The sequence below is a fragment of the Prorops nasuta genome, unplaced genomic scaffold (assembly GCF_024137725.1).
Source record: "Prorops nasuta isolate Cenicafe-Biocafe unplaced genomic scaffold, Cenicafe_Pnas_1.2 PNAS00006, whole genome shotgun sequence".
NCBI lineage: Eukaryota > Metazoa > Arthropoda > Insecta > Hymenoptera > Bethylidae > Prorops > Prorops nasuta.
The window spans coordinates 1,332,176-1,345,652 of NW_027116803.1; the positions used below are offsets into that span (position 1 = coordinate 1,332,176).

General features: G+C 41.3%; 1 protein-coding gene across 1 annotated transcript in view; it reads right to left on the reverse strand.

The window, feature by feature from the left end:
* Positions 1 to 6,470: 6,470 nt before the first annotated feature.
* The window catches only part of nAChRalpha1 (nicotinic acetylcholine receptor alpha1), a 91,219-nt gene continuing 84,212 nt past the window's right edge, over positions 6,471 to 13,477 (reverse strand). Inside the window, exons 6-7 of the mRNA XM_066728754.1 lie at positions 12,000 to 13,040; positions 6,471 to 6,856 (exon numbers count right to left, since the gene is read on the reverse strand). Of these exons, the coding sequence (XP_066584851.1) occupies positions 6,653 to 6,856; positions 12,000 to 13,040 (1,245 nt within the window). The 3' untranslated portion in view covers positions 6,471 to 6,652. The remainder of the gene's footprint in view (positions 6,857 to 11,999; positions 13,041 to 13,477) is intronic.

A 13,477-nucleotide genomic window follows, 5' to 3' on the forward strand; every position in this document is an offset into this window, starting at 1 on the left:
GGTTTAAAAATACTGTGAACTTAGTACAGTATATTATTAAGGTGTCATTTGTTAATATGACATATTCGATGCTGTATGCTGTCGGGGGAGCGGAATTTCGCGAGCACACTTAACGATTGAAGAAGAAGCAAATTTAAAGGTTCTTTTTATTCCTTATATTTTTCTGATACGTTTGAATCATTCCAACAGCACTTTCTTATGATAAAACGACTAATTCGAAGCATTCTTTCGGTATCTCTGGGAAAGCTAAAATAAATAACGTGGCATTTTAACGAGTCTTACAAATCAGTTCTATTTTTTTGAAAACTCTAAAAGTGTATCGTTATTTCGATTGATTACTCGAAAACGCGTGTATATAAAAAGCGAAGCATGTATATACTCGAGGAAATTAAGTTCAGCAGTTTCTGAAGGTAAAAAAAAAAATGCTTCGTTCAATATCTGTCCCAGAAAATTGTCACTCATGAGCATTTACGATCGATTATATCGATTTGATGAAAAAGCTATTTGCGTGAAATTTTTACGAATGCGATTCGACGGAGTTCAGCTGTATCTCGATGGCACATTGGGAATTTAAAAAGGACAATAGACAACCGAGTGAAGTATATTTCGTAGAAAAGGATTTCAACATCAAATCGAGCTAAAGTTTGAAAATCTTGACCAGAGTTCATATCGGAGAATGTGAATGAGATCGTGTTGGAGTGGACGCCGTTGCGTTGGCGAAGAAAAAGTTGGAGATTCTGATAAAAGGGAGAATTCCCGAAGAAGGGAAGAAAGACTTTTAGGTCCCAGAGATCATGTACAGTCTTTTGCAGTCGTCTCGGCCATCGCACTCTCAATTTTTCTATGGACGGTTTGGGTTTCTCTGTTTCTACGTCTGGTTATATATATATTATGTTCCTGATGTTCCTACCTGCTCGAACCCATCGGAAAATCTTCCATCTGAACGCGAAAACATTTTTACGTAAAATAAGTGCGCCTGGCCAGGATAAAATGGCTTTTCGCCTCAACTTTCAGAATTTCCAGGACCTCTTGAAGCATTCACACACCCCGAAATACAACTTCCTTTAGGAGTGATCCAGGGCCCTCTTTGAGCTTCTGATTGCGAATAATTTAAACTGCTTTCTATTTGAGCGTTCGCGATTGCCACCCTCCAAGAATTCACGCCATCCAGCTCGTCCGCAAGATTACTCGTGGGTCGCAATCAAACCTATTTATAGATTAACTTACACAGTTACATTTATCCACTACTTTTTATCAAATTACTTAACAGCCTACCGCGCGCACGACACGCGTGCATATATTTATTTTATAATTTTTTTATATGTATATATATATATATATAATAGCTTACGTACGAATAATATGTATATTTATACATTTATCCCTGGTGTGTGTGTGTGTGTGTGTATATATATATATATATATATATATATTTTTGTTCACCCGTGATACGCGAGAGTAGCAAAAAAACTGGGGATTTCGAAGGCGGGAAGACGATACTGAAGCTACGCGATCGGCAAGTCTCCGTGAAATATCTATCGATTATTTGTCTCTCACTTTTTTTTAGCCCAATTCTTTTATTACCATTGGTTCGCGTGCCGCGAGGAACATGCTCAGCTACGTACAAATCGTAAAAATAAGGGACTGGGACACCAGTGCGAACGTGCTTCGAAGTTAAAAATTCGATATTCCACTGTTTGGATGAAATTTACAATAAAGGCTGCGCGTTGGGGAATTGTGTGTAGCTGTAGCATACATATAGTATATATAGCAAGGAGTCAAGAATAGGGAAAACCACGTGCATTGTTATACGCTTATCGCATCGCAGGGTAGGTTGGCGAGAGCATTCGTTGATTTATCTTACAGGGGCGAATCTTTAGCCATGTTATTTGTACTGATTATTAAACGAGTGTTCTTCCAATTCGAGACTGCTTCCCATAGGCGTTCCCAGTGTGTATACTTCTAAACGTGAAAATCGTGAAAAACGTCCAACGGTTCCTAATTAACTCGATAAATACTGAACAACGTGAACCCTGTACAAGTGATTTGCGAGGTGTTTATAAATACGTTTAGCCATTTTCTACGTGTTGGCACGTATCCCACCGTGTCCCGTTCTATCGCGATTAACGAAAAATCTCTCTGCAGCCTCTTCTCTCTCGTTCACGATTGGTTGGTAGCTTGGTGGTTGGCTTTCGTTAAACACGGGAGGGGAGTGAATTACAGGAAGACGCGTGATTGGGCTTTCCGGCGACGTTGCACTTGGCGAACTGACGCTGGAAGGTCGAGAAAAATGCACCACCGCTCCCCCGAATTAACACAAAGGAATTAACATTCCTGCTGTTATTTATAAATATGACTGCTCTCCTTATTTATATTATAATATAGTACATCGCAGCTTATTACTCGTCTCGAACAAGGGGTTAACGCAATATTCCATTAATTTACACTCCAATTAATTTTTGCAGGACAAAAGATTAACATTCCCATCTATTATATGTATATATATATATATATATATACTCTTTCTTCCCTCAAAGGAATTAACACTTTCAGATTATACAGATATTCCGATAATGTACATTCCGACGATAAGCCCTCCGATTATTCCTTTCTCCTAACTTTAATTATCTACACTATATCTTAATTATTAACAAGCACTAATTTCTTTTTAAAGTCCTCGTGCATTGTCTTCGTCGATCGATTATCACTAACTCATTACCAATAAAACTCTTTGTTTATAGTGTGCAGTAACTCCTGTATGTGTACATACGTTGGTCTAACAACTAATTTGTCTCTTCATCGATTGACCTACTAAATTCTCTCTTCCAATTTTTTATTCCGCTGTTTATTTTCTCTGCATATAATTTTTATTATCCCAGAGCTTTCTACATCTTGGACCTCGTTTGCTGGCTGCTTTTGTTTTAACCCTTAATATTTTATTCTCCCTCTCTCCCTCTCTCTCTCTCTCTCTCTCTCACCATCCTTTCTACAGCTCTTACTAATATTCCTGCGGCAAACAATCAATATTTACCAAGATGGATTCCACTTTGAATGCTGTTTACCTAATAATCTTTAGAGTACCAAGATGTGTTACGATCAGTGCAGGCTGCTATTATTAGATTTGATTTGTCTCTATCTCATTTTGACAATTGTGTGCAAAAAATCAAGGCTTTTTATAATTACAATGATCTGAAACGTTGTAACGTTCTGTCTCAATATAAATCTCGTCTCTCTTATCTTTCCTCATTGCTACTCTTTTATCATTGCATTATCCACGTTTTCCAATAATAAGCTATAATTCAGATCTAATCTTTTCTCCTCTCTTGATAAATCACTTCCTCTTTTCAGTTACGATCGTTTAATACCTTCAATTCCTTTTTTCCTGTATTTAAAGGCTACTCCGTTACTGCGAGACTTCGATTGATTTTAAAATTACATTTTTCTATTACAATTCTTTCGCATCCGGTTCTTGTTAGATTCCGCTGTTTCTTCAGGAGCGCGTATGTACACATAAGCAAGTACACACTGCCAAAGTTGCGTCTTGCTGGGTTTGTTCACCCTCTCTGCAATGGCACCACCAACGCCACCACCACCCCACCCCTCCACCCCTACCCTCCCTTGCAAGTTCACCACTATATATGACATCACGATCACTGACCGCTATCAACACGACGCTCACTGACGATACATTGGCGAGTAAATCGTCCATTCCTCGATTATATTTATTCTATTTAACTCTTTACACCTATATGCACATATTACATATATTATACCATTACCTTTACGTGAGCAAATAAATTGATTATTATATCGCTTCGGCGAGGACACTCTGTTCGTGTGTCCCAATGCCCTCCTCCTCCTCTCGTTCACATTTTTCTCGGTATGTATACGTAAATTCATAAATGTACGCTTATGTATATGTATATAAACAGTGTATAAATGTGTTGGTGTGTGAGCTCGTGCTGCGGACGTGCACCATCGCGCGCGAACGCTGCTTTTACCTTTCTTCCACCCCCCCCCCCTTCCCCTGTTTATGTCTTTGATCTCCAAACCCGAAATTTGAGCGTTGAGGTTTTCGAGGAACGCGAGACTCGACGGACAAATAGGGATAGACCTCTCGCGAGATATTCTCCTCTTATTTATTTTTTTCTTTCGTTTTGTATTGTTTTGCTTTCCTTTGAAAGGATTAATTTTCAGTTTCATCTTACCCTGTAGCAGGTTCGCGTCTGTTTGGCTGGGACAGATTTTTCTGGACCAATCTCGTCTGCCGGGGGACAAAGTCGAAACGCAACGTTCTTCCTTTTCTCCTCTTGTCGCTATGGTGTCGGTATCGATCGGACCACGCTCCCTCTACCTACAGGGTGGTCCACGCACAACCATCCAAGAAAAGCAAGAACGCTAACGGAGTGTACAGCCCCAACTCGAGCCAGACGATCCTTAATTACTATCGTACGAGCCTGACTTTATTTAAGAAACAAAAAAATTTTAAACTTCCACCCTAACCAATACAACTTTTCGATCATTTTTTCCCTCCCTCTTCCCCTTCCTTTTCGTCACGCCCGTTGCGCTTATCGCTCTCGGAGAATTCCGTAAATTCAACTAACCGAATCTGTTAAGGGAATCTGCGAGAACTCGGTCTGAAACGTCAATGCTAAAGGATAAGGCTTTTTTTAGGATAAGCTTCGTGCGACATTTACGACTGCTCGACGTGATTAATGGTCCTGTGGACAGAAGCCAAGTTGGGGAAGGCAATAATTAACCGATCTCCCAAGTATCGAAGTGGCTCAAGCAGGACGCGAGTAACTTAATAATTGGAAACTTTTGCAATTCGCGAGTTGGAATGATTTTTCGACGAGCAGGAAAAGTGACGGGAGTGTCTCGTGGTAATATGTATTCTCAAGGCTTTTTATCATAGGAATGAATGGAAGCAGAGAAGAAGGAGAAAGATGAGAAAGGGGAGGGGGGTGAAGTTTGACTTCCGGTTTGGGGTCGACGATCAAATTCGGTCAGTTTTGGGCTATAGTTTTGACATTTTCGTCACAACGAGCGATGCGAATCAATTTTGATCCCTCGTAGGAAAGCCTTCGCACGTCTCTAGCGTTCCTCGGCCTCTACCCTTTACTCTCTTCAACGCACAGAAACTCTCCTCGCTCCCGGCAACAGCAGATTAGATAAGAGGTCGCACCTAAAATTGGCAGTTGCTCGCAAAGCTTTCTCTACTAGGCTGCTTCTTAGTGCCCTAGTCTTTCGACTATGTAAAATACAGTAGGGCTGAATATTTTAGCGAACAGGAACTCTCTCTTATCCTCTACCATCGTTTCACCCTTCTGCACGATGGATAAAACTAGGATTGTGCGCTCTTATTTGCGGTTTACTCATCGCTAACTACGCGGGTCTTGATGAACTATATATACGCCTCGAATCAGTCCAATCTCATTGCTATTATTCGCAATTCAACATCCTCTTCTCCGTCCAACGCTCGTCGCCTCGATGAATTCGCTGCAAAAGAACATTTTCTAATACGTTATACAATAATATACCGTTGCGATAATTCGGCGCATGTGCAAGTGTGTACTCGTGACCGGTGTGCGTATATCTTTCGAGCTTGCAACCCTTTTTTCTCGTCTGGAACTTTTTTATTGAGACCGGCCAATGCTATATTATATTTTTTTTCAGCAAAAAGCTAAAAGTTACACGAATTGAAATGTTTTCACTGGGAGTATAGTATATAGGTATAGAGTGCTCGGTACGTTCGCGCAGGTGCGTCTGTCAGTGTTTGCATCTCTCTCTCTCTCTCTCTCTCTCTCTCTTTGTTCCATAAGAGTATGTTTGCGTGTACGTGTAATCGTGAATGCGTGTGTATGTATATTTATTTATATATTATACTTCTCGCTACAAACGTCTGCTTAATATAAAATCGGCAGTTCGGGCAGTTCGACGTCTCGCCGCACGACTCTAGCCTTACGTATGAAACCAGATTTACAAAAATACGTTGCGCGTGTTTTTCGCGTATTTGGCACTTTTCCTCCTCTCTCTCTCTCTCTCTCTCTCTCTCTCTCTCGGCCTGTTTCTCACCGTCCGCCATCTTGGCACACTTGTTCCTCGCGCGGTCGCTTCTTCTCTACACTCTCTCCCAACATTCACCCCATCACCCTCCTTTTCATAATCCAACATCCTTTTTCACGTCTGACACGCTGACGGCTCGCACGCAGCCACTCGCACACTCATACATATGGCACTCGCTCCAGCACTCGCAAAGCTTTCAGGCAGAAATCCGAGCAATCAGCGCATTCGCTCTCGCCGAAAGGTGAGAAAAGGCTTATCGTTCGACTTCCAGACACGTTTACATCCTTCGCTGTTTTGCCTCGCGCGTTTCCTTTCCCCTTCCTTGTCGGTTTTCTGCCACCACCACCACCACCACCGCACCAACACTATCCGAGAGAGGGTCCTCATCCACGTCGACGCGAAAATCGGCAGTTTCGATGACGACCGGCCGAGGTACCTCGCCGTCGATGACTTATCGTATAGTTTCTCGTCTTTGTCATCTTCCTTCCTCGTCATCTCGTTCTTGTCGTATCGCGAACGATGATGACTGGTGCTGATGCTGCTGATGCTTCGATAGACGCGACCCGATGCCGCGCGAAATCGTCGACTAATCCTCCTCCGGACCCATGTTCAACAGCATCATCTTCTTCTTCGCGATCTTGCTGTACTTGATGTCGATCGGCTTCGTCGTGTCGTAAAGGCTCGGCGCTTCGAAAATGATCAACGCTGTTCCAACTATGCAGGCAACCGTAAAAATCCACAGGAAAATCCGGTCCAAAACCATCGCCACGTATTTCCAATCCTCCTCCACCTGGAGCATATCGTAAAATGAAACCAATGATTAAAGGTTGATCGAAATAACAAGCTTTTACAGAATGCAGGTTTGCATTGTATTTTCTATATATACACAGTCCAATTTCACAAATTAATATAATAATATATACTTAAGACAGTTTGAATGATGATACTTTTCCTTCTTTCCAATAGTACTTTTGGAAGATAAATCGTGACAGGATATATATATATATATATATATATATAGTGGAGGAGATCCCGGTATTGAGGAAAAAGAATTATTAGACCATGACTGTGGGCTTAGAGCCTTTGGTAATATGATGATTCGTGTATTTCCTCCCTATCTTATTAAGTTTTCGCATCAGCTATAGTCGTGAAGAAACATATATATACTATAAAGTATAGCCTGGTGTACACGTATACAGAAAGCCTCTTAAGTGGCGTATAAGGAAAGTTGCACGTGTAGGTGCTTGAAAGACATGATGCATTTGATAAGATCGCACTCCCATTACAAGCTACACTTCCACCCTACTCTAGCAAACAAAACCCTGAGAGATAGTTGATCCTTCGTTCCAGAGGCAAGAGGGGAGCAATGCGATAAAACAGTCACACAATACTTTTATGATGCCACTTTTGTCAGGAAGACAAGTACATCTCGTAAACAATGAGAAACAGTGCAATCCTAATATCGAAGGAATTTGGTATGGGAGAGGCGCGAGGAAAATTTGGGCTTTGAGTGAAAATTGGGAAATGAGAGCTATATGTATTGTATTCTTCGAGAAAATTCAAGGCAAAAGTGGAGTGAATAAAGTTGGGACAGCGCGTAGCACGTGCTTCTCAGTGTAACATACTTTCGAAAGGAGTATAAGGCTAAAGCAATGGACAAGTAATTTTAAGAGATAAACTTGCTAAATCCTTGCTCGAACCTATACGTATCGAGAATTCTCTTTCCGTGCGCAAAACAGACCCTGGCTCTCAATCGAACCTCTCGTCTCCTCGTATCTTATTCTACTGTACACGATATCTGAGAAGATCCCGTTGGAATCTACTTCACGGGACAAACGGGAAAAAAAGGAGCAGGGGAAAAATACAAAAGTGAATCCATTGTTGCAAGTATCTCCCACATCGACTCACGATTTCACCACATACGAGCGCGACAAATGACAATTGCTTTCGACTAATGGGGACTCGGTTGGAAGCTACGGTTTCAAAATCAATATTATTTCATAGCGTCAACTTTAACCTGGCGTCGAACCTATATAGAAATTGATTTATTTAAATGTCATTGTGCAGAGTCTTTTGATTTCTTTATTTTGCGGTATCGGTAAAAGAGTGTATATATACAGTTTGCCCCTTTGTTCCCCTTTCCTCGCTGCATGCGGACTGAACACGAAATCAAGGCGGAAAAAGGTTGCGAATCGCATGGTATTTGGTGAAAGGAGAAAGGGACGTGGAGTTGTTTTTCAGGCTGTAATCGAGTGCCAAAAAGATCTCTCTTACCTTTGCTTTTCTAGCCGGTTCCACAGCAAGATCTCTCGCTTCTATATTTGCCTAGTTCGCGAATCTTTGCAATGGCTCCCGGAGTTTGTGCTTGAATAAACGGCAACACCGCAATTCTATCTGATCGAGATGAAAGCATCCCGGCAAGGAAACCGAATTGCTCGTTGTGTCACAGTCAACCAACCCTGCACAAACACACACACGCGCGCGCGCGCGTCCCCTCTTCCCTTTTTCTTCACCCACACGCCAAGTTCCCTCGATCACACCCGCGCGTCTCACCAACATTTCCTCATCCTTCCGGACCCGGAATGCATTTGGCAAGGCACAAAATCCTACCGCACTGCGTTTCCTACGACGCTTTGAACAATTTATTTATGATTGCCGCACGCGACTTTCCGAGTGTGCGCCGAATCTGATTTCCGGAGGTATATACGACTAATGGAAAAGCATTTTATGAATAGATCCGAATCGATAAGATTTTTGGCAGCCGAGAACTACCAGAATATAACTCTCACCGGAAGATCTGAATAATTTCTCCCGAAGGAAAATCACGAGACGCTTTCTTCTCTTACTTTATTAGATATATATCCTGCAGAAAGCGAGATTCTCCCGTAACTGCGCGAAGGCTATACTATAGTATATATATATATATATATACAGGGATGAATTCTGGAAATCTAATTGAGGATTAGCTTCACCTTGGCCGGAGATTGAGAGCCGGGGTCCAATCAAACTAAGATCACTCTCCATTTAGGATATTTCTTCCCTCTTAAACTCTTCCAGGTTGGGTGGATGATCAATGGGGATATGGCAATTTGAGCAGAGTTAAAATGGCGATTGGAAAAATTGGCTGTGTAAAGAAAGAGTGAATAGGGTGGAGTAATCGCTTCGAATGAAAAAAGTTGAAATAGTGGGGGGCGAAGTGGGTGGATGAAAGTTGTTTGAGGGATCTAACAGGTGTTGGGGTTTTAACTGGCGACAGGCCTGGGCGTCAAAGAGTTAACAGGTAGCCGATGGGTAAGGTGAGAAGCCGAAGCTGTCCGAGAGATTGATGCGAGCCATCGTGAGCCGCTTTACCAAACCTTATCGACTCTCCTTTCTCCAAGGATTTCACCAGCTAATCTGGCTACCATCCCAGATCGCCTCACTTCATTCGAGTAGAAAGCTAGCTAACTCGATTATTCACCGAAGAACGCGAGCCTACAAAGCGTCCTCGCTAGGCTAAAAACAATTCACAATAGCTCTCCACTCCTGCACTTTCATAGTGGAGCTTTCTTTATTCGAGCATCCGGGAAATTGGTGTTTTTCCAGGCCTGTCGTCTCGAGACCTTAATGAAACTCTTGTCGGCAGAGATTATAACCAGAGGCGTGACAGTGACTAATGGATTTATCGAAATAAGCACAATTTGATATTAATGATCAATCGTATTGAGTTAGAACGAAGCGAACGCTTGACGGATATTTGACAAGGTCAGCTTAAAGCGACAGCGGCTTTAAGAATTAAGCACGCAGTTCAATCGACTGTTCTTATAGCACAATTTCACCAAAGGCAATCGCGTTTATTTTTAAACAACTATCTTGTAGATATATAGAAGAGAGAAAAACTAGGGTGGTGGAAAGTTTTCGCGGAGCATTGAAAAGAGTTGATTCCGCTAAAAACCTGTAATTCAACTTCAAATTTAGTTTATCCAATTACATTATTGAATCAACGAAATGAGGAATACTGGAAAAGTGAATGGTAAATTGAAATACGTTATTTGGTTAAATTTTATGAATACGATTTAGTTGAAAAATTTTACTAGATGGATTAAATTATTGTATTGCATGTGGAACATGAATAAATGTTTATAGTTCGAACAAAGGCATTCAAGTTTTATTTCAATGGAATTGTTAATGAATTATTTAATCTGTTTCGTTGATTTTTACTGATTAGACTAAAGTAATGGTTTTAATTTAGTGAATTTGGACAATGATATAATATATAATAAATTTAAATTGTTAGGGATCAGAGAAAGGGGAGAATCGAAATGTAGGTGGTCGAGTTATCTCTCTTTCTCTTTCACATACACTCTCCCACAGTTTTTCATTGGAATTATTTATTTTTTATTACGTACTCTACAGTTTATCTCGGGAGCTTTCAGAAACACTAATGAATTTATCATTTGGTCTAGTCGTCTCTCACTAGATGTACATTTCGATTTTGATTGTTTCATGCGAGATAAAACGTATTTATCATTTTTGGGAACTAGTAAGTATTTTACACGAACGGTATGAGTGTGATACACATCTTTAACATGATCGAACCTCCAGGGAAGAGTAATTGGAGATTATTTTCAAACTAAGCCAGCCCAAGGAAGCTTACTTTGGAGAATCAACCTAAATACTTCCTATGTTACAAATTGTGTAATAATTGAAGAGTACGAAATACACAAGTGTACTTAAAAATTTAATTAATTTGATTAAAAAAATTTATATTTCAATTCGAGAATTCGCGTATTTTCAAACATTTATTTAAATCAATTACAGATTTTTAAAAACAGATGAATATTTACTTTTATCCACAAAATATTTATCGTAATGAAGCGTTTGTTTTAATCGACTGTAAATATCACCAGAATTAATACAAAATTTAGTTTGACCAATTAAATATTTTTAAACATTTTAAAATATTAGGTTTAAGTAAATTGAATGCATTAGTGGATAGAGGTGTCACGTCTAATTTTCAATGTTTTAGTAAATTATAATTAAAGTTTTCATCTAATGTAGAAAGCCAGCGATGGTATAACTAATGGGATATTCCACGAGTTACCATCACAGTATGAAGCATATGCGACACGACATGTTTGGCATAGAAAAATTTCCAGGAGACAATGAAAATTGAGGACTTCTTTTAACTGACAGTGAAATTTATGTATATAGGGTACTCAAAAAATATAATAGATCATTTTTTTTTTTTCAAAATACGTATGAAAATTCTTATACAACTATATTTTAAATTAATAAAGATTTAGCTCATTCAATTTTAATCAGATGTCATCGTTCAAAGACACAGCTGATTAAGAAATCTAAAAAATTAAATTCATCGAATCAATTACTTTGCAATAGATTCATCAACATAATAAATTAGGACAATTATTTGTTTTATCGATTCAACGAAAATTTAATTACTTCAACGCAATGTTTCGTTAATATTTAACATCACAGATTTAATTCGCGTTCAAGTAAACATCACCGGGGCGGTAATTAAACCATTTAGTTAAATCAACTAAATATCAATTGAATCAACTACTTTTTTGCTCAGTGTGGTTATGAGATCTTTCATTACCAGAGAAGATTAAAGAAAAGTAGAATGAGAAAAGTAGGGAGAGAGAGGGAGGTGGGGGGAAAAAAAGAGAGCAGGGGATGAAAAGAAGCTATATAAAAGATGAAGTCGACTCTGGTGGAACGATTTTCTTTTAGCTGTGAGACGAAGTTGAATGAACGACGGCTAGGAGGACAGACAGTTAGGAAGAGAGATATAAAGAAAAAGATGGCGGAGCACTATATACATATACAAAAGTATAGTTCAATCGAGGGGAAAATAGAAGGAGATACCTAGAACATGCGAGTTGGTAGCAAAGATATAGAATAGTATAATAGGAACGAGTGTAAATACTGACACTTTCAAACTTGTCCTTGTTTTTGGCGTGCTGAGCGATGAACCTGGCGTCATCGATGGTTTTCTCGATCTCGCGGACCATTGGTTTCTCGAAGGTAGGACTGACGTCCTCGTGCGCGTAGCCAGGGCTGGTGGGTCCGAAGAGGTCGTCGTCGGCACCGGGCAGCGGTAGGGATGGCAGTGGCTCGTCGATACCGAAACAAGGTCCAACGGGACCAACGGGGCCAGTGGGGCCGACGGGGCCGGGGAACCTCGGCAAAGCGGCATGGCTAGGCAGTCCTGTGAGGCCCGCCGGCGGCACCTCGTACTCCCCGCTGAACCTCTTGCCACAGTAAGGATCGTACTTGTCAGTCTCTTGTACATGGAACACATCGGTAATGATGCTATCCGGTGGCCCTTTCCCATTCGGCGTCTCCTCGTCCTCCTCGACGTCGATGTCGATGTCGATATCCTCCGACGCGGTCGCCTCGTCCTTGTCCTCCTCCTCCTCCTTCTTCGGCCTCTCGATGAGAAGAAACCGCGGCAGCACTTGGATGAAGACGATCCGGACCCATTTGGACATGCGGTGGGTGACGGGCGAGCGGAAGTTGACGTTCAGCACGGCGATCGTTATGACGACCGAGAGGGTGACCAGCACCATCGTGAACAGCAGGTACTTGCCCAGCAGCGGTACCGTTAATGACGTGGGCGGTATGATCTCCGCCAAGAGCAGAAAGAACACCGTGAGCGACAGCAGGATCGAGATTGACAGCGACACCTTCTCGCCGCTGTCGCTTGGCAGGTAAAACACCAGCACCGACAGGAACGATATTCCCACGCAGGGTATTATCAGGTTCACCGTGTAGAAGAGGGTCTTGCGGCGCAGGATGATTTGGAACACGATGTCCGGGTACGGCTCCTCGCAACACATGTAGAACTCCTCGTTCCTCACGGCAGGTACTCTTATTATGTCCCACTCCACGCTGATGTAATAGTCCGTCAAATCTATACCGACCTCGATTTGATTGGAATCCTCCGTCTGCAGGAGATGACGCAGGTCGACCTGAGGACATTCGTACCAAACATTTATTATATACACATTCTTCGTTAATAATCCTTCGTAGTTGGTAAATGGCTGACGGGATAGCAAAAGTATACGTGCATCGAAATAACGGGTCAAAGGACAAATCGATGTTTCTGCTTTCGTGGATTTGGCAGCGCCTCCGGGCTATTTTTCATTGCGATTGACATTTTTCGAAGACAAATAGCGGCCTAAAATCCTTTTTATCCGAGACTCGAGGCAGCTTCGACTTGTCCTCTCCAATAATTCCGACAATGATATAGTTATGCTATATATATATATATATATATATAGTTTCGGACAACAGCGTGTGGGGATAAATTAAGGGACAATGCGACTTCCGATTATTCTCGTTCGGTCGCACATCAACGCTTCTCATCGACGGTAAACTGTCCAGGGACTCGTCCTCTCTAGCTCGC